Genomic DNA, 22,569 nt, shown 5'->3' with positions numbered 1-22,569 from the left:
CGAAGCCTTTTTCTTCGCCATGGGTGACCATCTTGACCTTGAAGATGGAAGCGATCTTCCACCTCCGTACTCACCGAGTGTGAATCCAACCAGCAGCGCCTCAACCCAACAGTCGGACATTAGGCCCTCATCCATATTCTCGTCCCACGTAGCAGGTCTTCGAAGCGAAATCACCGCCTCACAGGCTGCCCGAGCCTCAGCCAGAGATGACCGCGACAGCTACGTATTGTCGCTCATAGTGCCCTACATGGAAGATTTCCTATCCTCTATTTCAGAGATCCATCCGACGCCGAGGCTTGCGGAAGCGACGTTTGTGCCTGATGCAGCGATCGGCGAGAGCTGGAAGTTTAGCGACGAGGATGAAAAGCGTGCGGGGGAATTCAGGACGCTGATTCGTGTTCGCGAAAACACAAAGAAAGGCGACGGCCAAACGAAGAAGAAAACAGATGGCTATATTCCATCATCACGGTCGGAGGATGATGATGATGAGAGAAGTCCCTCACTTTGGTGGGAAAATGAAAGTATGGCGCGGCGACTTGCTAAGCATCTACCACCTCAACGATCCGCCCCTACTCCCAGAAACACGCAATCGATTAGGGATCGATGCGCCAGTCAAGCCAACAGTAACAAGAAATCTGGAATTTGGGGTTTGTTCAAGAAATCCGATGAACCAGTCCGGCCAGCAGCCCCCGCGGTTGAGGAGCCCAAAGATGACGTGATGATGACTGCCAAAGCTGAAGAAGTCACGTTTAGGAAAGAAAACGAGTTTGGGTTATGGGAAACATTGACGGGGTTTGGCATTGTGGTACGAGTGAGAATTAGGATGGCCGGGGATGTTGTCAAGAGATGATAATGAGGATTTGTCGAAGGCCTACAGACCCCTGAGCGCGCTTAGTGACTTAAAGATCTCATTTTGTTCAGCTTCAGATACCTACTATTTAAGATTGAGTTATTTACCAAGTGAGTAGTTCAAGTGACTCATAGATAAGTGGGAATAGACAGTTAGAAACAGCTTGCATCCCATCAAAGCAGAACAGTCAAATGCAGGGTATTGTATTGATGAAACTGGAATTCTCACGCTACTTTGTGACTTTTCTTCTATTTACGTCAAGCACGTTAGACTCACGATCGCACTTCAACATCGCTTCCCTTTCCACCCAAACATAATTGACAGCACCCAAAAATTAGAGTCATCATGCTTCATCTCGACCTAAACGTTTAACATCGCCTTCAACCAGCGTTAGAATCTTCACGTCATCACGGTCTTAGCAAATAACTAATGGCGTGAATCCATCTCTTGATCCGATAACCGGTCCGTTCTTATTACCTCAACATTCATTATTTCCACATCTGTCCAAGACCAAATTAACAACCCCATTCTTTGTGAATCAAGCTAAACACACAAGATTGCTTTAACCCTGTCTCTCTTCGCCGTCTTCATTTTTTGCCTCTTCTAGACTAACGTGGCCGGCTTCTCGACTCATTCGCCGCATCCCCTCAGCGCACCCCACTACTCTAAATTCTTGGCGGCAATATTGGAACAAACGATTTTCAACTTGTGATTTCGTGTGTCAAACATGTATATACATCGAGCGCAATATTTAATTCAAGAGTATCTCTAGTCTTTCGTTACCTTTATCTCTTTTTTTTTCTTTGTCAATCATTATACATTGTAAACAATAAACGTGTCAACATGCAGCTTTCCACAGACACCCAATATGATGTCCTTGTCACAGGCTCAGCTGGTCATTTGGGCCATGCCCTCATGATAACTCTCCCTTCACTCGGCTTCAAGCCAATTGGAATCGACATCCTCTCTTCTCCAACAACTACTTGCGTCGGCACAATAACAGACGAACCCCTCATCTCCGACATCTTCCAGAAATACCCCATCAAGCACGTCCTCCACACAGCAACTCTCCACAAACCTCACGTCGGATCCCACACCAAAAACGACTTCGTCCAGACAAACATTGCAGGAACTCTCGTACTTCTCGAAGAAGCATCCAAACTCGGCGATCAAATCAAAAGCTTCGTCTTCTTCAGCACCACCAGCGCCTTTGGCTCAGCACTCAGCCCCAAACCAGGCTCCCCCGCGGCTTGGATCGACGAGACGGTCGTTCCCATTCCCAAAAACATCTATGGGGTGACTAAAATTGCGGCCGAAGATGTTTGCCAGCTCTTCCACAAGCAGCATAATCTTCCGATACTGGTTCTTCGTGTGAGCCGCTTCTTTCCTGAGGAAGATGACGATGAGGACCGGCGTAATGCGATGAGCGACGATAATCTCAAGGTTTTGGAGATGGCGTACCGTCGTTGTGATATCAAGGATATTGTTTCTGCAACGGTATGCGCCATGGACAAGGCGAGACAAATTGGATGGTCCAAGTACATTATTAGTGCGCCGCCGCCATTCTCAAATGATCCAGAGACGCTGGCTGCCCTGGACAGAAACCCAGCAGAAGTGTTTGACAAAGTAGTTCCTGCAGCAGCAGCAGTGTTTCGTGAGAAAGGATGGAACTACTTGGATCGCATGGACCGTGTGTACGATTCGGGAAAAGCTGTCCGAGAACTCGGCTGGGAGCCCGAATACACGTTTGCTGGAATTATTGAGAAATTGGCTCGCGGCGAGGATTGGCGCAGCGAGTTGGTCGAGATAGTAGGGAAGAAGGGATATCACGCCGTCAGCCATGGTGTGTATACCAAGTAGGTCGCAATGCCGACTCTACTCTTGTAATCTATATATTTGTTGATAGACACCGGCCGCAATAACAAGCTTGCACAAGTCTTCTAATTTAGATGTGATACAGTAATACCGACGCAGTGCCACCATCCCGCTTTTCCTATTTTACAATATACAATTTACACTCATTGCAAAAACGCATCTCTCCCTTGCTCTTTTAATACATCGTGAACTGCCTTTAGTACTGTATCATGGGCTGCTACCGGCGCAGCCACAAATCCAAAGTTGGCACTCAGCTTTCTTCCAGCCGACAAGTCAATATCTTTGCCGTGCACGTCTGTAATCTTGCCACCCGTCTCTTCATAGAGAAGCATGGCTCCGGAATGGTCCCAGGATTTCGCAAATCGGTCTCGGCGCTTGTATACCCAGACAGTCGTGTTGCCGATACCAAGAGCCATGGCCGCCCAGCGAAGGACCCAGGGCACAAGATCGCTTCCTGGAAAGACGACTCCCAGACGCTCCGCAACCACTTCATGAACTCCATCGAGGGCAGAATCGACGAGGCCAGTGCATGTGACGAAGCTCAGGTCCTGTGTTGCGGGCTGCTTAGGCAGCTGCTTGACATCTTGAGATCCACTTTGCAAAGACCTCGCAAAGGCGCCGTGGCCCTTGATGGCGTATACGATGCATCCCTTGCCCTCAGGATCAATATCGGTATTGCGAAGGGGTCCCTTGTGATGTAATGACAAGTTCGGACATCCGACAACACCCAAAGTCTGCTTGCCGTCGACAATCAGGCCGATATTGATGGCGTATAGCTCGCCCCTCAGATATGTCTTGGTGCCGTCAATCGGATCAAACACCCAAACCCTGCCAGATCCCGCCCCCCCTGGATGGCTCGTGCCCGCCTGGTCGATCAGATCGCACATCTGGTCTTTGGTCTGGGGTAGTTTGCAGGCGCCCCTCTGAGTGTCTTCATCCTGGGCAATGGTGTTGAGAAGGTCCCAGACACGGCCCATTAATGCCTCGTTGGCTCGTAAATCGGCAGCATCCTCTTCTCCTACAAAGGTATCCTCGGGAAATGCATCTTTAAAGGTGGAAATCAGGAGAGCCTGGATGGCAAAGTCTGCAATGGTGACGGGGCTAAAGTCGTCCTTTGTGATGGTTCCTTTATCCTGAGAGGAGATGATGAGCTGGCTTAATTTGGAGGCCTGGAGGAGGGCCCCAAACGCAGTTTCCAGCTCTTTTTGGAATATTTCTGGGTGACTCATGGCGTTGAAATTGTCTCTTTGTTGGACAAAGAATATCAAGGCGATGATTTCAAGATGGTAGCACCAAAACACTGAGTTTCATTGTTCCTTCATTTTGGTGGAGATGTAGGAATGCCCCGATTGAGACAAACTCGGATAGATGCATTATCGTGCTTTTAGCTACGGAGCCGTCGCCCTTGGGTTGGTTGGGTGGCACGTTGCACTACGGATTTTTAATTTACACTCTGGATCGTGAATTTACGAGTCTATACGGTCCTCAAGAATGGCCTTCGCAACCTGCGGCGGCAAATAAACCTCGGGCTTCTCCTCTGCAAAGATGCCACAGCGCAAAAGTGGTGTGAAACCATGGCTCGCCTCAATCCTGCCGCCATAACAACTGCTCCCAGCCAGGAGCCGTTCACGCTTCAGCCACTGATTAGGCAGATGCTCAGCACTCGCCGCTGCATATCAGGCTCCATCTTCATCGTCGAGGGCATCGACGTGATCCCAGTGCCGGCTGCGACGCCCGAGGACGATGACTCTCACGCCGTCAGGTTGGTGCTGGGGGACGGTGAGCTGTGCATCCAGGCCCTGCTGCACCCCGACATGTTTGACCTGGTGGAAAAGAAAGATGTATTTGTCGGATGCTGCGTGAGAGTGGGGGACTTTGTTATGCGGTTCGAGGAGCCTGAGGCGGATGTGCAGAATCTCTTTGACCAAGGAGACGAGGAGGAGGAGGACGAGAGAGAGGAGAGAGAGGAGGATGACGAAAAGGGCATGGTGTATCTGATTGTCAACGAGCTGGAGACGGCTGGATGGAACGAGTCATATATGGCAATGTGGCGTCGGCATGAAAAGGGCAAAGACGTTGCAGGTGCTGAGGATGAGGATGCTGAGGATGCTGAGGATGCTGAACAGCCAGCCGTGGTCACAGGCAAGGTGAGCACAGACGAGCAACTCGCAGCAGAGAATCAGGGGACGGCATCGGAAGAGGCACAGACGACGCCAAAGGCATCCAGGCCAAGACGAGGCGTCGTCCGATTCGCAGACCCGCAAGCCTCGCCCTCAGTCCAGACTCCCACCAAGGCCAGATTCCAAGACAAAGGCAAGGCCCAGACCCCGAGGCCCCTGGACGACAACGACGACGATGAGGACGATGAGGACCTGGAGAACGCGTTCGAGGCCTTTGAAGCCCGCACATTTCCAGCGCGGAAAACAACGCCCAAGAAGCCGGCTGCATCCAACAACGCAAGGGAGACGACGACGGCAGCGGCAGCAGCCAGCGACAAGTCGCAGCAGCAGCAGCAACAGCAACAGCAACAGCAGCCAATTGCCTTGGCAAAAGACTGGCACGACCGCCAGGCGCCCCTCAAGCTCACGACGCTGCGGCTGATCCCGCATCTCCCCTACGCGCAGAACTGGTCGGTCAACGTGCTGGCGATTGTGGCCTCGCTGTCGCCCGTGGAGCCGTCGCACCTGGCGCCGGGCAGGCAGCGCACGGCACGCATCGCCGACCCGTCGACGGCCAAGCAGGTGCACCTGACGGTGTTTCTGGACCCGGACGGGTTCACGCCGCGGGTGGGCAGCGCCGTGCTGCTGGTGGGCGTCAAGAACCACCGGTTCGACGGGGGGAGCCTCAAGAAGTACGCCAGCGACGGCGGCGACAGGCGGTGGTGGTTTGAGGACCCGTGGGACATGTCGTGGCTGGACGTGGCAGGGATCAAGAGCTGGTGGCAGGGCGTGGAGGAGTATTACCGGACGGGTGGTTGAGAGCGAGCGAATCACGGCTGGGGGAGGCGTGGGGATCGTACGATTTTCAGTCTTTTGGCCGTTTCTTTTCGTCATTCTTCCTTTGGGTTCTACGAGCACATACTCTCTCGCTCTCTGTCTCTCTCTCTCTTTACGACTACTCGGCATTTAGGCGGGACTACTGTACTGGGGCCGGTGCTGGCTGGCATTGTTTAATTGCCTAGGCTGCATGTCTTGGACGATGGGGAGGGGAGAGAGGGCGTCTTTCTGCATCCGAGATGGATGGTCGAGGTTTGCACAATGCCAGCATAAATTCGAGATGAGCTACCACTGCAGCAGTACGAGTAATTGTTTGTGTCATGACTAGCGGACGAACTATTGCCAACATCTCAATCAATCTATTATTACTAGGGATCAGCCGTAGTGGTAACACAAAACCCGGGGTAAGTCAGATCAATACTACATGCGACAAGACAGGAAATGTGCGGCTCTTCAGCTCTGTCCATCCATCCATCACCACTGGCTTAGTGAAATGCCAATAGAGGCGCCAAATATTGGCACCGCTCATCACAACCAAAAGTAAAGCCAGCTTAATTCTAGACGCGGACGATCCCGAACCCCCCGTAAGGCAGCTGCGCCGATCACAACTCCAACTGTACTGCAAGCCCGCCAACGACTGTCCGTACTGCATCCCACAGTAGAAACATCGTGAGAGGGAAAAAGTGGAGGAAGACGCAAGGGCGCGCAGCTTATCTGATCTTGGCAGGGATCCAGCCCGTGGCAGTGGAACCACGTATTCAAAGAATGGATGGATTTGATGCTGCTTTGCTTTGCTTTTGCTTGCGAGCCTCTTTCTTACAGTGCAGTGCAGGATATGTAATCCATCCAATGGGTATGTTGATGCATGGAATGGGTTCCAATGATATCAATTTGTCTGCCCGGGTGGATTACTGGCTGCATCTCAGGCTGTTATAGGCGTGTCTTGCGCTGTACTTGGGGCCATTGGGCGAGGACTTGCATAACATGGATGGATTGTAGGCTTGTACCCCTCTTCGACCGGACCCTGTTCCCGCCCAAAGCCAAGCAAAAAGCCAAGTTCGGTGAGCAGATGTGAAGGCCTGTGCCTGTCGAGCGAACTATTAATTAATATTAATGATACTACTCTCAATATTGATGCTATTAGTAACTAATCTTTGTTGATTAATCCATCCACCTCTCTTCTCTTCTCTTCTCTTGTCCTCTTCTCTCATCTCCTCTTCTACCGTTTGCGTTCTGTTGGTTTGCTGCAAAAAAGGCCATAGCGAATAGCACCCGCTAACGCATCGTGCGGTACCGATACCCACACGTGACACTCTGCCGCACCGCATCGGCCTCTCGCGCCCACCACTTCCGCCGGTACTGCGCATGTACACCTACTGCTCTGCTCAGTCTCAACTTCGGCAGGCGGCTTAACGAGGCTTCTCAGCTCATCCATCATTTTTCCCTTTTCCTTCTTTTTCTCATTTTTCTTATTTTTTGTCCCCTCTACCATCTTCTGCCCCGTCTTTGTGCTTACCTGTCTCAAACATTTCCTCTGCCTCTTCTTTTTACCCAATTTCCGTGGCGGGGGATTGATTCTGTTCCCTTGCTGCTGTTTAATTTCATTTTGACTCAGCTTCCGACACCCTGCCTTGATTCTCTCTGTGTCTCTGTCTCTATTGTGACCCCGGAGTATCATGATGCAATAACCATGACTTCTCTTCCGCCTTCGCCTTCGCCTTCGTCTCCGTCCTCTTCGCCGTCTCCCTCTCCGTCATCTTCGTCGTCTTCCTTCTTACCCCTGGCAGACACGCAGCAGCTCAAGCTCAAGCAGAACCAGTCAAAGCACCGCTTCGTAGTGCCGAGCTCCAAGCCTAGCCGCCGGAGAGAGTCGCTCGACGCCTTTCTCGACAGCCTCTCGCCCTGGGACCTGCTCTACATCCGGAACCGCTTCCGCGACGGCCACGTCAAGATGGAGGGCTTCGCCGGCCTGAGAGAACTGCCGCCAGAGGTCTTTGCCTCCATTGTGCCTCACCTGCGGCTGCAGGACGTGCTCAACTGCTTCTTGGTCAGCAAGGACTGGCGCGAGGCCTGGACGCAGGGGGTCGTCTCGACGTTTTTGTGCCGCCGCTTCTTCCCCGGCCTCTTGGAGCTCTACGGCGGCGACGTGCCAGACCGTCACGAACTGTTTCTGGCCTCGGCCAAGCGCTACCTGCGGAAGCACTTCATTAGCCGCAGCAAGCGATCATTTGTCTCGTGGGATGTGGGCTGGAGCTCTGATTACTTCATCAGCAGCGAAGAGGCGCCGCCGAGCCGTCAGCTTGGTGACTTGCGCAAGGTCGACTTTGGCTTTGCGCCTCTGACCATCTGCTACTCTAATGGCAAGATAGCCTGGCAGCCGGACAACTGTCACCTCTTTGTCGATGACTTGTACACCCGAGAGAGGGCTCGCTTCAGCTTCGGTGTCGACTTCGTCTCGGGAAGGCCGCTGCAGCTACAGGCCGTCACCGACAGCCTCGTCATCCTGGCATCAAGTGCACCTTCGTACCGGGACCGAAACTTACCGGACAACGGACAAACCATGTACGTTACAAGCGCCTCTTCTCATTTTTGAGGCTCTACTTTCATCTACTAATATTCGGCTGCTAGAACCGTGTTTCACCTGGAGAACCGGCTTTCTAAAAACGTCGTCCTCCCAGGCAAGTTTGCGCAGTGCTACGCTCAGGGTGACATGGTGGCGTTTGTGACCAAGCAGGGACATGTTGTCATATGGGGCTGGAGTGACACCGCCTATGAGCTAGAGATTGACCACGGCGAGCACTTTCATCAGCCCAATGGCTGGGAAAAGGACCTGGGAGGCGTGCCCGGCGTCATGTTCCATCCAACGGACACAGACATTGTCTTTGCAGGATGGCTAAACTCGCCTCCACTGCCAGGTAAGTGTAAGGTGTTGTTAGTTGGCTCATGTGCCTCAAGTATTAACCATGTGCTGCCATTCTGCAGACTCCCGCATCCACACCATCGTCATCATCAAGTTTGACCGCGGCGTTCCTGTGGCTCGATTCGAGACTTCACTCTCCCTGCCAGGCTACCGGCGACACCCCGACAGTCGGCACTCGTGTCCGGCCATGCGCCTAACGCTTTCATGTCATAAGATTGATAATTACGGTGGCTACGCCATTGGGATTGTCCAATTTGTGCTCCTCAAAGAAGGCGCCCCCTGGGAAGAAGAAGATAACAAAAAGAATCCCGAATGGCTCTGCATCTGCTTCAATGTCCTCACCGAGTCGTTTGCACAAAACAAGTACGAGAGTCGCCGGAGGCCGTACCCCCCAACGGTGAAACACTTTGACTTGTGTGTATGGGAAGATCAGTTCGTCATTGCCTGGTTCGACGAATACCTCGTCAGCAGACACTACTCGTACGGTATGCAGTGGCTGGTGGCCAGCCCCTCCGATGAGGACGGATGCCCACGCATCAGTGAGCTCGATGCTGCAAGTCTACGCCATCGATCGGATATCGCAGGCTACATGTTTGAGATTGGCTTTGCGCGGAGAATCTTTGTGGACAATGATTTCCTCATCATCACGACCGGCCAGGGATACATGCTGATCACATGCAACGACGAAATTGATCTTCCCGGTATAGTAAGCACGGATGAGGACGGCGTACCCGAGTACTCTAAGAATCCGCCCTGGCCCATCCAGGGAGAGCGGATTGAACCGCCGAGGCTGCTCGGCTCGTGGGACACGAGAAAGGTTACAAGCCTGGAGAAGATTTCGTGGGACACTGATGCGACATGAAATGCTGCTCATAAACGAGGGGCAAATGACGACATGTAATTGAGACCATGTGGTATGAATGATTGGACTTGGCATATTTGCACGGAGCAGGTTGGGAAAATTCTTGAATCAAGCTTGGAAGCAAGGGATATTTAGTATTGCGTGCGCACGGGAGTATCATGGCGAAACGGTCATATTGGAGGATTTCTGCGGGCTTTTAAAAAGAGAGATGCTGGGATTATTTTAGGTGGAAAATATGTTTCTTTTTGTTTGTGTTTCTTTATATTTAAGTGTGTATTTTGTGTTTTATACCTCGGCCCTTCTATAATATACATTTACATAATTGAGGTCATCATTTGATGTCGCCATAATGTTCAGCTGATGGATGGCTGCATTACTGTCCATGCCCATGATCATCCCCTTATCAGCTAGGGACCCGCACCCGCTGTAGCATCAGCCAGATCCGCTGGAGCAAAGCCCCTGACAGCCCCGAGGCCCCACCGCTGGGGACGCTACGGAGCCCGCGGTGTGCCACTCCAGGGCCCATGACCCCAGACTTTCAGCACTCACTTCCGAAGCGCGCTATCGCCGATAAGAGCTGTCTCACCTAGCTGTGACTCTTCTATGATTCCTATCGCCACCCTTTGTTCCTCTCCATCTCTTTTCCCTGCTATCCGATCCTCACTCTTCCTCTTCCGCTCTTCTATTTGCGGCCCCCTTTCCCTTCTTTTCTTCTTCTTCTTCTTTCATTCACTCCTCATCTGTTCTTTAGCTTCAGTTCAAGGATGCGAAACAATTAATCATCTCCAATTCCATCTGACCGAATCAATTCCCTCTTGCTGCTGTCGCGGCTCTCCTCCCCATCCATCACGCGCGATGCCGACCTCGGCTACTTCCGATCACCAGCGCTTCATCTATCCGACTGCTCCCACGGCCCTTGACGATGACGACCGCTCTTCCGTCCTTACCAGCGATGATGAGGGCGATGAATCGTCGGGCATTTCCGACCCTGCGCTCCGGCGCCGCCAGATAAGATCGAAGCAGATTGTTCGCTTCATCTCCCTTATCGCGGCGACCATTGCGGCCCTTTGCGCAGGCTCCATTGTCGTCTTCTCGCTCTACGCTCCAAAGTTCCTCTCGCGACTGCATTACACACAGTTCCAGGTCAATGGCGTCGCCATCGGCAGCTCCCTGGCCCTGTATCTGCCCATCTCCATCATGGGCTACGTCTGCGACCGAGTCGGCGTTGCGCCGCTGGCCCTGCTGTCGGCATTCCTGTTTGGAGGCGGATACGGGCTTGCTGCGGGCATCTACAAGAAGCTGGACTACGAGTACAACACGCTGGGCAAGTCTCACGGCGCCGAGAATGGCTGGTCGTATCCGCTCATGGTGCTCGCCTTCATCATGATTGGCGCCGGCACGTGCGCCATGTACATCAGCTCCGTGTCGACGTGTGCTAAGAACTTTGGAAAGGGGAAATACCGAGGACTGGCGCTGGCTATGCCCATCACCGGCTTCGGCCTGAGCGGCATGTGGTTGAGTCAGTTTGGCAGCCGATTCTTGTACGAGAAGAACCCTGATGGGTCCAAGGGCGATGTCGACGTGTTTCGCTTCTTTGTCTTCCTAGCGGTGTTGCTGTTTGTCGTTGGAATTCTCAGCGTGTTTACCCTCAAGGTTGTCGACGAGCAGGACCTTATTGAGGAGGCCATTGAAGAGCTGGAGCAGAGCGGCCTTCTCGATGGAAGCTCTCTCCTCGCGCGATCGGAAAGCCGACGGTCCAACGCTGGCTATGGTGCAATTCCTGCAAACGCTGCAGATGATGATGCAGAGGGCGATGATGATGACGATGCGAAATGGAAGAAGAACTGGGTTCTCAACGCCGAGACGCGCCGCTTCTTGACTGACCACACTATGTGGCCTTTCGCCTTGGCTTTCCTCCTCATGATTGGACCCGGTGAGGCCTTTATCAACAACCTGGGCACCGTCATTGGCACTCTCACGCCTCCCATCACCGAAGATCTCAACAATAAGACTTCGGCGGCTACTCACGTCTCCGTCTTTGGCGTCACCAGCACCATTGCTCGGCTCATGATTGGCACTTTGACCGATATCCTGGCTCCGGCACCCGAGACGCAACACATTCAGGTCGCTCCTTCGCGCCCTTCATCCCCACTCAAGCGCTTTGCTATTTCTCGTGTTGTCTTTATGCTCATCTTTGCCATTCTTCTCGCCATTGGCCTTTTGTTCCTTGCCAGCGGCGCGGCCCAGAACCATGCTGACAGATTCTGGATTGTCTCGGGCCTTGTCGGTGCCGGATACGGTGCCATCTTTAGTTTGACACCGCTCATCGTGACCATTATCTGGGGCGTTGAAAACTTTGCTACCAATTTCGGCATCATTGCTATGCTACCTGCTTTTGGGTCTACTTTCTGGGGTCTTGTTTACTCGGCAGTCTACGAAGCTGGGGCTCGTCGCACGACCACTCCGTCACTCTTTGGTGACGATAATGGCGATGGTGGGAATGATGGGTCGGATGATTCTGTTTGCTACGGGAAGCATTGTTACGCAGCTACTTTCTGGGCTGAGGGGCTTTGTGTAATTGCGGCGTGCTTTATGCTCTTGTGGGCTTGGAAGGGCAAGGGAGGCTGGAGCCAGCGCGGTATTGTGATATAGACGGTTCGCCTTTTGATCATGGGCGTTTATAATTGTTCTTTTGTTTCTTTTGTTGACGTTCGGGTTTTATCTTCTTCTCTTCGGATGGATCATGTTTACTTTTTGAAAGAATGTGAGATTGACACGGGGTTCGTACCCGCATTCTTGTTATTTTTGGGTTTTTTTTACTGTGAGAGCTTGGGATTATACTTGAGATTGAAACATTTACTATAGCGAAACACGCATCCGGTGTTGGTGGCGTTGGGAAATGCTTATCTCTATTACTTCGCTATTTCGAGCTTCACATGTCAGTCTTGACGTTTTGCTTTTGTGATTGACCTGCTTATAAGCTACTGCGCAATGCATCTCCCCATCCAGCAAGAGGCATGTTCTAGACTGCTTGCTGCCTAATTGCACCATTAAGGCAGATATGCATGTAATTTACAGCTCTCCTCCGCCCTCCAATCTCTCCCTGCAGACGGCAAGTTGTGTAGGTACTCGTATCATATGCATCTCTCAATGGGCCACCAAGCTATCTGCCCGCCTTTTCTCGGGTTACACAAGGACTGGCGGTGTGACGAGACGGAACGGCATGCAGAGCGTGAGGTTTTTCGTTTAGATAGTGAGAGAGAGGAGGCGGCCAATGGAGAGGATGGGAGGTGCATGGATACATATGTAGTGTGAGCCACTCGGATGTCGCTGGCTTTGTGAGTTTGGGGGGCTGGGGGTGCATGTGAGTGTGTGCGACCAGTTTGACGGGGAGTCTTATGTTGGTTTTTGTGTTTGTGGGGGTTTTGGGGGGGATAATTTGTGAATGGATGAATAATTGTGTTGTGCTTTTGAGCTGTGAGTTGTGTGATGGATTGGTTGGTGGTGGTGAAGGCGTTGTAGAATGTACGATGTATGAGGCATGTATAGCAGAGATCAAGAGTACTAGGTAGGCATCTTACAATAGCTATGGCTTCACAGTACTGTAGATGTCAGATACATGGTTTGTATATACTTACTCTTCATCATCAGAATCATCCTCCTCATCAGATTCAACAGATACACCACCCTCAGTCTCATTCTCCAACGCAACTCCCTGTCTCAACACCCTCATAATATGCTTCACCCACTCCCCATCCAACAAACTCTCCCACGCAAAACAATAAAAATCAAGATCCCGCTCACTCTGCACTCCCTCCCCCAAAAGTCCCAAAAGCTGCAATCTCCGCTTATCCCAAAATGCCAGCCCAAACGGCCGATACCTCTCGAATCTCGCCTCTGTAATCGGCAAGCCGTATCTCCCCTCCCTGAAATGTCGGAGCTGCGTTATCGCAGGGGCTTCGCTGTCAAGACTAGCTCTCGTCTGGCCGAGGAGAGACGCTTCGCTGAGTTGGGGGCTCTTTGCAAGTTTTCGGGCTTCGCGCGTGGGAGGGAGTTTGATAGTTTTGTGGCCGTAGTTATACCATATGCCTATGCCGCCCCAGGTTGCTTCGCAGGGGTCTGGGAGGGGGGTTACTGGGTTGACGGGTTTGACGTCTGCGGGGAGTTTGGGGAGTTTGTAGAATGGTTGGCTTTTTGTTTGGAGGCCGAGTTTTTCTAGGTATTCTATTACGGACCGCACTTCTTCGCCTGTGTTGATCATGGAGCCGTCGTGGACGAAGCTGTCGGCCCATGTTGGGAATGTTGAGTTGATGTCATCGTATGACCAGCCTGATGTGCTGAAGTTGAAGAAGACGAAGGAGCGTACGTCTCCTACTAGTTGGATGAGCCACATGGCGCGTGTTACACGCATTTCTTCTACCCAGCTTGGCGGTCCTGCGTTAACCACCTTGTAAGGCGTTCCAACGAATACTTGGTGCCAAGCGGGAGTTTTGTCGTTCTCGGGAGGATTGGAGCCTCGTATTTTGTATAGAGGTAATGGGGTTTGTGCATGTTGCGGTGCAAAGATGCTTGGATTGTAGACTTGTCCGAGGTAGAATGATAGACAAGCATGCGTAAGAGCTGATATGTGATGTGCCGTAGCAACGACAGATCGAAGAATTGACACGGGTATATCCGCAGCTATTAATCGATCGGGACCAAAAGAGATACATGTCTTGTCCTTGATTGTCCGCATAGGTACCATGTGGTGTATAAACTGGTAGCGCAACTCATCGCGGGTCTTGAACGGAAGAGCACCGGCCCGCGTGAGAATAACAGCACGGATGATTTCCTGGATTTTGGGCGGCAGGATGGAATTCGGGCTGGAGAAGATGTTTTCGATGATGGTGAGAGCTTGGGCGTTGAAGAGGCGGAGGGAGCGAGGTGATGCGGTGAGAAGGTTCCATAGGGTGTCGAGGCCGGGGAGATGGGCGATGATTTGGAGGAGGATTTTCTCGGGGATGCGTTCTATGTTTGGGAGGGTTTCTGGGTCGTGTTTTGATGATGGTTCTGGGGTGGGATTTGGTGATGACTCTGAGTCGGGGTTTAATTTGCGGCGTTTGATGCGTTCTGACATGGCGATGTGGTTCAACTAGAGGGGGGCGACGTGTATTTTGTTGTATTCACGAATTTCGTGTGATGGTGAGTTTGGAGACGTTCAAGACAACTGCGGTTATAGTGTCGTGAGAATGAAGCGTCACAAAAACGGATGACGCAGTTTTACAAGTTGCAGACAAATTAAATCCCGAATTTTACACTTCTAGGAGGAAATGATCGTCATGTAATTGTGTTCTTGTAAACCTTCTGAACAGCACAACGCAGTACGCATGAAGTTTATATATCGTCATCTTATGTGGGCCAAACTAATCAACAATCCCCTGACTAAGGAGTTCAGGCAGCAGTAGTGAGATCCATAGCGAGTGCTCGGCGTAAGAACTATACTTGTTCCAGCTCCATAAGAGCAGCGAAACTATCTGATTCTGCGTTACCCGGGAATATTGGCCAGCAAGCTGGCGTTAGTTAATTATACAAATCCACATTTAACTGCTCCCGATCTCCGAGGTCGTGTTTAATGTATAGGAGGGAGGGAAGAGGGGACGTGGAAATGCCGGACATACTTAAGTAGCTTGGCGGCATATAATGAGGAGTTGTGTGTGGTGAAGTTGATGAATGTGCTGCTCATGTAAGTGCGTGATTACTTCCCAACACTCTCCACATAAAGAGGTTGAACGTGGGGGACCACAACTGGTTCAACCATGCAATAACCCGATTGCAACGATACTCTATTTAAGTAACTATAGTCTCTTTTTTCATAGGACATGGCTTCGACAAATCGCGATGAATTGATAAAAGAACTTGTTATCACTATAGGTTAATAGGTATTCAAGGCTCTTCCAACGAAAGAGTCTCTTAGACGCTGTTTATTTTTCTGTTACGTTTCAACTTCGCAATCAACCTATCTGAAGGATTCGTTTGCCATATTAAAGCACAAACCATTGCTAGCATTTTTACAAGCATTGTGCAGCGTGCATATGCATCCATAGCACGATCCGCGGTTCTCGGCTTCACGATTGGTAGCCTTGTCATTTATTTGAGACTCGGTGCTGTCGGTGCTGCCTATTCAAAAGCCAGAGCCAAAGATCGGCCGTTCTAGAGTCCAAATCGTGGACGATTTTCATAACTGTTGTTCATTATGACCAGGATGGGCTGCATTGATGGAGCATTTCTTGGTGGGGGAAAGCGAGCGATGCTTGACCGGTGAGCAAAGACACGAATCCTCCAAACAACCCCGCTTCTCTCTGTCGCGGTTCATTTGTTGGAGTGAATCGACATGACATGCTAAGATCAGGGCTTCACAGTCCTTAGTCACAACAAAATCACATGTAGCGCTACAAGTATAAAGGTGCACGCATATTTACATCTCACTCCCTTCAATTCTGATTCTACTCTGTAGCTAACTAACTAACTACAAAAGAGTTCAAAAGAACGACGATATGATATGATATGACGCGGATCCAAATAAATTGAGTCGGTTGGAGAAGGCTACCGGAAGAAGACGCATAACACTCTCAAACATGTCTTCTTCATTCCCTGGTGGACGGGCGATATGAGGATGGGACGGAAGAGTTCGGCTTGATTTCTCGTATTTCTTGTTATATCGCTATCGCGATTGTCTGTCGTGGAGTTAACGAATGTATAATGGAATTGGGAAAATGAGGATGAGAGAAGAGAGTCGGGCTGGGTTGGGACGGCGGGTGTGTCAATGGATTTATAGTCCCCTGGTTTGGGGCTATTGAGCGTCACGGAAGATGGATTCACACTAGCCACTTGTGTGATGGTGTAATTTCTTTTGTCATAACATTAGGGTTGTATGAATGGAATATAATGTTCTGGAGATGCATGATGCTGAGTCTGGATGTACATGTAGTTTCTGTGCTGTGTCACTCGAGTTTCCGGTTTCTGTTTTCGGAAATGCGTTAATAGACTCGCTAATGTCAGCTGTTGCCTGGCTTGCCTTAAGCTCTAGTTTTGGAAGCTGTTTACTGTCATTGATGTAATTATGCATAATTGGCCACTACACGTACAAAGTAGATAAGCAGGTATTGTTCTATCCAGTATATCTAAACCACGACCGACCGCATCAAACCTCCCCTCCAATCCTTCGATTTATGTGACGCTACTGCTCTGTCCGTTAATCCCAGTCGGGAGCGTCTTTATAAGAGCCAGCCACCCCGCCGTTGATCTTTCGGCCCCGCACCTTTCCATGACATTTCCTAGTCAAGGCACTTATATCGCCTAGTGTGCTGGCGTCAGACATCAACATCTGTATGGCTCGCAGCAGGATTCTTCAGTCGAAAATCCGAGCAATGAACAGACGGACAACTTGGACTCGATTTCATCTGCCACGATGGCAGGGTTGGCCAAAATGGTCGACGGGAAGCCCTGTCCTTGGACCGCTTGCAGAAGTGACAGGTTATGACAAAGTCTGGCTAGGGAGGCAGGTTGATGATCCGGAGCAGGCTGCCATCATCATTCGTAAGTATTCAGCCGAGAGTTTCATGGACCCAGCATTAACATTAATACGCGCCGACAATAGTATGGTCGTCTGCGGAAGCCCTCAGAAATTTCCAAAGTTCTCCAGCTTGTGCCGAGTTTCTAAAGGACCTGCCTGACAGCGGTATTGTATCTGGCGGGTTATTCCAGCGCTTGTCTCTGAATGATGAAGAAAGTACTGGTACCACAGTTTCACCAACAGCATCACGATTCCCTAGCCTCCACTGGCACCATAGCGATAGGAAGGAACTCGAGGTAGAGGGTCGTGTGACGCTTACGGCCTTCTTGGTACCGTACGCAGGCGGCCCTGATCTGGAGCAGATACGTTTCAGTATCGTCAAGGCGTTCAAAGGCTTTGTTCCCGCAGACTGTGAGGATCTACGGCCGCCTCCGCCGCTCTCGAGGGACTCGATTCCATTTGGAGGACAGTGGCCGGGCTTGGTGGCTTTTCTTCCAAAGCCAGATGGTTTAGTGTGGGCTTGGACAGACACCGGAGACAATGAACAGTGGCAGCCGCCGGGACAATCAGTGGCGGCAGAGGAGAATGGTAGTGGCCAGATGGTTGTATGCCAGTTTCGCCTATGGAATGGCCTCTACGGTGCCACCCGTCAGCGCGAAGAGGCGTCGGCGAAAAATCCGCTAGCAAAGGAGTCATGGGAAACCGTTGTGTCAAACGTGATACCCCCGGTTACGGCTTGGGAGCAAGAGCGTTGGGATATACAGGTGGCACCGTCCTACCTTCGCCCCTTGATAGATGAAGAAGATGAAGAGGAACCACTGTAAAGAGAAGCAATAGAGGTAGGATTTGATCTTCATCATAAAGAGAACGAAGAGTTTCACTTTGGGGAAAATCACGGAGGCGTAAATATTGAGCTGTGAGAATGACGATCGCGGATTATTACATGATATAGTATGATATATAGCACTATTGAAGAGCGATGGTAGTGTGTACTAGGAATATGTGCCGTTATTTTGACTTGACTATCTGCCCCTGCTCGAGGAAACGAGATCAATGTATTCTTTCACAATAAATCATCCCAAGTACTTAGACGACTCTACAGATACCCTCTTCCTTGACCATCAGCGTATACCATGGATGCCTTCACCCTTGCACATAATTAAGGAGCTTTGGCCCCAAACTTCTTATCTCCATTCGCTTCCTCAATAATCTCAAAGTCCCAATTCTTGGATATGCCTTGGCTCGCTGTGCCATACAAGTAGAACATGTGCGCAGCGAAGAATACGTAGTTCTCAGGGTTTTTGCGCGCCCCATTTACGGCGTTTACGTTGGCCCAGCTGATGCATGTCATGAGATTATCTATCCATGTTGGATCAGTATCGTAAACATCTGCATACATGAGAAACAGGGTACCCACATTCTTCGCCTACTTGTAGAAATCCATATTGTCCAGTTGTCCCAAACAAGTTGTGGAAAGACTCATGGAGGAGCGTTGCGCTCTTGGGCAACACGACGTCAAGGCCGGTGCCCGCGGAGATCAGTGCATCACCAGCCGTGAAAGAGTCTGGTGCAGAGGTTGTAAAGCTCGAAGGACAGATGATGATGTCTTCGACCTGTCGACGTCCCTTGAGTGTTCCGGTCTTGGTATTTACCTCCAGTTCTGAGATAAATGAGGTGAGACCGAGACTTTTTGGATTGCTGCAGTAATCTGCGCCGGTTGGTGAGAAGTAGTACCCGTTGAAGGGCGCATATTGGCCAGACCACCAGATCTTATTGCCGGCCTTTGTACCGATGGCCGTCTTGTAACCGGGTATTGATTCAATGGGAACGAGGTTGCCGTTCTTGTCTATGATGCCATTACCTTGATAGTCTTTGGCCGTGTCGTCTTGCGTTTGCTCTATAAGCCAAGTACTGTCGCAAAAGATATAGCGTGAGTTATCTATTGGATACCAAGGAGTACCGTCGTCCTGCAATGCGAATGAGAAGAAATTGTAGACCCATTGAAAGATTTCTAGCCTCAGAGTCAACCCAGTCAAGATACGAAGAATAAGAAAGATGGACATACTACGAATGTTTGTGGCACCTGATGGGGTTTTTGCAGCCTCTTTGACTCCGAAGAAGGTTGTAAACGCCGCTCTGACTTTTGGTTCCGTTTCGTACTTATCAATGGCCGCAAGAGTCGTTTGGAGGGCATAGTTGATTTCGATTAGCCAGTTATTTATAGTTGCGGTATAGGCATCGCAGCCGCCGTTCGCTGTTCCGCCCTGAATTATAAACAACTGATCAAGGGTCGGGGCGCCTAATACAGTGTATACTAGGACACTGAATAGGGCTGGGAATAGACCCAGATGAAAGAAGAGCTTGGCCATGGCCTTTGAGAGCTCAGGATAGACCAAAGGTGAAGAGTTGTTGACCTTGATGTCGGTTCTACATGTAAAGACCAAAGGAAATAATGGCGAACAAGTCCATGTAGTAAGGAGCATGTAATCTCCTCGTGGACGGTATGACTAGCTTACTAGCACACAGATGCCTGATCATATGCAAGAAACCCCTTTCTCGCCCTGAAGACCAAGTGTGACGTTGTAATTTTAGAATAGGCAAAATATCTCTTGATAGCCAGAGGCTGCTGACCTTGGACGGATTGAGAGCTACAAAAACTGACTTTCTTTTAATTCATGCAGACTCATCCTATTGCTACTACATGTGGCTTCTCTTATGAGATATGACTGGCCATTGGGGAGATGGTGTGATGCAACGACCGATTTTGTTGGACCACTAGACCACTAACTATCGAATTCCTCCAGGAACAATTCATTGTAACCCTTCTAGTATATTGAGCATAACTATCGTGTACTGATTGCTCTGCTATAAGGATATGGAATAGTGGGGGCCAAACACGCGTTGCCAGATGATGGATGATGTCTAAGAGGTGCGCTTCTGCGGATATTGATCGAAGACTATACCATATGTAGGTTGCACTGATGGCTGAGACATACTCATAGCTGCATATTTGGAGGGAGAGGGGGGTTGACGGCTTCCCCAATCTTGTTGAAGTACCATCTAACCGTTAGACGTTTCTCAGTAATCGGTGGTGAGATATTTCGTCAGCAAACTCGCCATCCTTCAGATTTTATTACAATTATACACTAGAAGAAGCGAGTTTACTGAGAGAAGTGGAGTGTCTAAGTTGCCGTCACAGCCGAAGTTGAACAAAAAGTTCCTAGGTTGCCATGTGGTGTTATGTGTAATCAAGGACGAGTAAGCCAAGAATAGTTCAGCAGCAGGAATATTAGAAATCGACTAGTATTATATCGAAGCTAATAACATAGCTTCTTTTTACCATCTCACAAAGAAAGTAAGCAAATCCAACTGAGTAGAGATGCAAAGCAGATTATTACTTGAAAGGGAAATTAGCCTATATATAATATATAGCAATGTTGCCAAAAACAATCCTTCCGGGGAGCAGCAGAAATCCTTCCAGACTACGGTAATCCTTCTGAGTACCAGCAATCCTTTAAGTGTAAATACAACCCTACGCGGCTGTAAGCTCGTGAATGTAATTTCCGCTAGATTCCTGCGACTCTTATCTTGGCGACCCAATTCTCCGATTTGTATGTTATGCCAGCTTCAGCAAGTTGGTTTTCACTTTAGGTTTACTAAATGGACTGGATTTAGTCAATATGTGATAGAAACTAGATCTTTGTTTCCGCGGTTGTAACTCTCAAGCTTAAGCATAGTTATAGCCTTCAACCTTACCATTCTCTTTACCTACCCCGCAGTTAATGGACATCCCGAAGGCTCCGTTACTCGTAGAAATAAATCTGCACGACGATGCTAGCGCTGGGCTGTTGACAGGGGTTCTGCGGGGCCAAGGAGAAAACGGCAATTATATGCCGATCAGATCAGGGGCCGGGACGAAGCCACAACTCCACTGCGGAAGCCAGCTCCTGGCTTTTCCCTAAATAGGATTTGTTTCGATTTGTTGGAGCTACTGTCTATCCATGATCGATAGCTCGATGAGTGTTGGGCAGCTTATCACTTGGTATGGTGAGAGAGTCTATGCTTAACATGTCACTAATTACTGACCACTTGAGTGAGGTTAATGTACAACCAGTATAGATGAGAGATAGTCATTTAATATGAAGCTTGGGAGTGCACAGAAGAGCAAACTTGCTCCTTTATTCCGTGATTTAGTCTGCCAATTGACGTTGCATTACCCTTCACCATACTGAATTTTACATACTAACAACAAAGAGAATTATTCAACATGTATCAGCAAGGCATAAACATATACCATCAATGAGGAGAGTATGATGAAACTAATTAGATTGTTTTGTTGTCAAGTTGACTAACTAGGTCAGAAGTTTTCTCTAGAGGGGATTGAAGGTATGCCTAAGCTATGAGCTACAAAGGTCAAATTCCAATCTTACACCTATTTTCTAAGCCCCTGTTGTCACAATCTTAATCAGAATACCCTCAGGCGTGTACCCAGTAGGGTAAGTCGTGGCCGAGTATGCCGGGTTGGAGGCGTTGTAGACAACACCGAGCGAGCCGCCGTCGGTACCGCAACCGATGAGAGCAGCAGCTTGCTGGGCAGCGGTAGCGCCAGTTCCACCATCAATGGTATTGGCAATATCAGCATAAAGAACGCTGCTGTCGACAGTGTCGTCGATGTGCTTGGCGATGACTTGAACAGTGCCGTGGGAATAGACGGTCCACTCGGCGCAGTCAGGAGCGTCAGCTGCAGACATGGAGTACAGGCGTCCAGCCTTGGTCTGCGCTCCGTATGCGCGGAGATATGCCGCGACATAGGATACATCAGCAACAGCGACGTCTTGCGGCGTGTTGTCAGGAGCAGTGTAGCAGAGGAGGTCGCCCGTCTCAGTGTCGTCGCAGATCTGGGCAGAACGCGGAGACACGAGAGACTTTGGGGCAGCGATGGCGGTGCCGACGAGCGCCAGGGAGATGATGTTGAAGACAGTTTGAGAGAGCATCTTGAATGGAGTGATAACTGAGTGCTTGTTCTGATGATACGAAAGAGGTCAAATGTATTGAAGCTTGACTATCTTGACGAATGAAGCAATAAAAGCGAAGAGGCTTGAAAACCTTGCCTTGTTTTATAACAGTTCGGAACACAATATGAAGAGCAGATTATATGACGATTTTACTTCGTCAAGATGTCTCAAAACTCAAGGGTCGGCCTGTCGCTACTGTTACCCCCGAAACACCCTGCCAAGCTGGATCGATGCTCGGGAATGACTGAAGACGGTTAAATGCAGGGGAGCCGATGTAATCCTACACCGATGCAATGCGACACAGATGCGATCCTACTCTGATGGATCCCACACGATGAATCCCACTTTGATGCAGTAACATGGTCAGACAATCCTGCACTAACACAATCCTATAATTATGCGATGGTATGTATTCTTGGATAATCTTTCATGAAATGGATATAGCGATGAGAAATGTAACCCGACAACTGACAATCCTGCTCGGATATGCAAATACAAT

At 50.1% G+C, this 22,569-nt stretch overlaps 8 protein-coding genes across 8 annotated transcripts; 4 read left to right on the top strand and 4 right to left on the bottom strand.

Annotated features, from left to right (window-relative positions):
• Positions 1-19: 19 nt before the first annotated feature.
• Positions 20-2,710, top strand: V8C40DRAFT_276872 (NAD-dependent epimerase/dehydratase family protein; the record flags this gene model as incomplete). The annotated part of the gene is made up of 2 exons (XM_083220899.1): positions 20-792; positions 1,612-2,710. 2 exons carry the CDS (start codon positions 20-22, stop codon positions 2,708-2,710), a joined length of 1,872 nt encoding a protein of 623 aa, XP_083069830.1.
• V8C40DRAFT_253234 (carbohydrate phosphatase) lies at positions 2,697-4,036 on the bottom strand. Its single transcript, XM_083217562.1, has one exon. It carries the CDS (start codon positions 3,952-3,954, stop codon positions 2,869-2,871), a length of 1,086 nt encoding a protein of 361 aa, XP_083069829.1. The 5' UTR covers positions 3,955-4,036; the 3' UTR covers positions 2,697-2,868.
• Positions 4,037-4,299: 263 nt separating this feature from the next.
• On the top strand, positions 4,300-9,503 carry V8C40DRAFT_276870 (uncharacterized protein; the record flags this gene model as incomplete). Its single annotated transcript, XM_083220898.1, has 6 exons — positions 4,300-4,590; positions 4,666-4,860; positions 5,008-5,695; positions 7,509-8,283; positions 8,350-8,636; positions 8,704-9,503. The coding sequence occupies 6 exons, from the start codon at positions 4,300-4,302 to the stop codon at positions 9,501-9,503; spliced, it is 3,036 nt and encodes a 1,011-aa protein (XP_083069828.1).
• Positions 9,504-10,358: 855 nt separating this feature from the next.
• Positions 10,359-12,155, top strand: V8C40DRAFT_276869 (major facilitator superfamily domain-containing protein; the record flags this gene model as incomplete). The annotated part of the gene is made up of 2 exons (XM_083220897.1): positions 10,359-10,639; positions 10,922-12,155. The coding sequence occupies 2 exons, from the start codon at positions 10,359-10,361 to the stop codon at positions 12,153-12,155; spliced, it is 1,515 nt and encodes a 504-aa protein (XP_083069827.1).
• Positions 12,156-13,137: 982 nt separating this feature from the next.
• Positions 13,138-14,628, bottom strand: V8C40DRAFT_281710 (uncharacterized protein; the record flags this gene model as incomplete). Its single annotated transcript, XM_083221663.1, has 1 exon — positions 13,138-14,628. Exon 1 carries the CDS (start codon positions 14,617-14,619, stop codon positions 13,138-13,140), a length of 1,482 nt encoding a protein of 493 aa, XP_083069826.1. The 5' UTR covers positions 14,620-14,628.
• A 2,078-nt stretch (positions 14,629-16,706) lies between these two features.
• V8C40DRAFT_253227 (uncharacterized protein) lies at positions 16,707-18,076 on the top strand. The gene is made up of 2 exons (XM_083217561.1): positions 16,707-17,078; positions 17,140-18,076. The coding sequence occupies exons 1-2, from the start codon at positions 16,871-16,873 to the stop codon at positions 17,877-17,879; spliced, it is 948 nt and encodes a 315-aa protein (XP_083069825.1). The 5' UTR covers positions 16,707-16,870; the 3' UTR covers positions 17,880-18,076.
• Positions 18,077-18,428: 352 nt separating this feature from the next.
• Positions 18,429-19,424, bottom strand: V8C40DRAFT_276867 (uncharacterized protein; the record flags this gene model as incomplete). The annotated part of the gene is made up of 1 exon (XM_083220896.1): positions 18,429-19,424. One exon carries the CDS (start codon positions 19,422-19,424, stop codon positions 18,429-18,431), a length of 996 nt encoding a protein of 331 aa, XP_083069824.1.
• Positions 19,425-21,494: 2,070 nt separating this feature from the next.
• On the bottom strand, positions 21,495-22,049 carry V8C40DRAFT_281709 (uncharacterized protein; the record flags this gene model as incomplete). The annotated part of the gene is made up of 1 exon (XM_083221662.1): positions 21,495-22,049. The coding sequence occupies one exon, from the start codon at positions 22,047-22,049 to the stop codon at positions 21,495-21,497; it is 555 nt and encodes a 184-aa protein (XP_083069823.1).
• Between the last annotated feature and the right edge of the window lie 520 nt (positions 22,050-22,569).

This window comes from Trichoderma camerunense (genome assembly GCF_050948025.1).
Source record: "Trichoderma camerunense strain CBS 138272 chromosome Unknown V8C40scaffold_17, whole genome shotgun sequence".
NCBI lineage: Eukaryota > Fungi > Ascomycota > Sordariomycetes > Hypocreales > Hypocreaceae > Trichoderma > Trichoderma camerunense.
The sequence above is the reverse complement of the archived record's forward strand: the minus strand, read 5'-3'. Positions and strand labels throughout refer to the sequence as shown.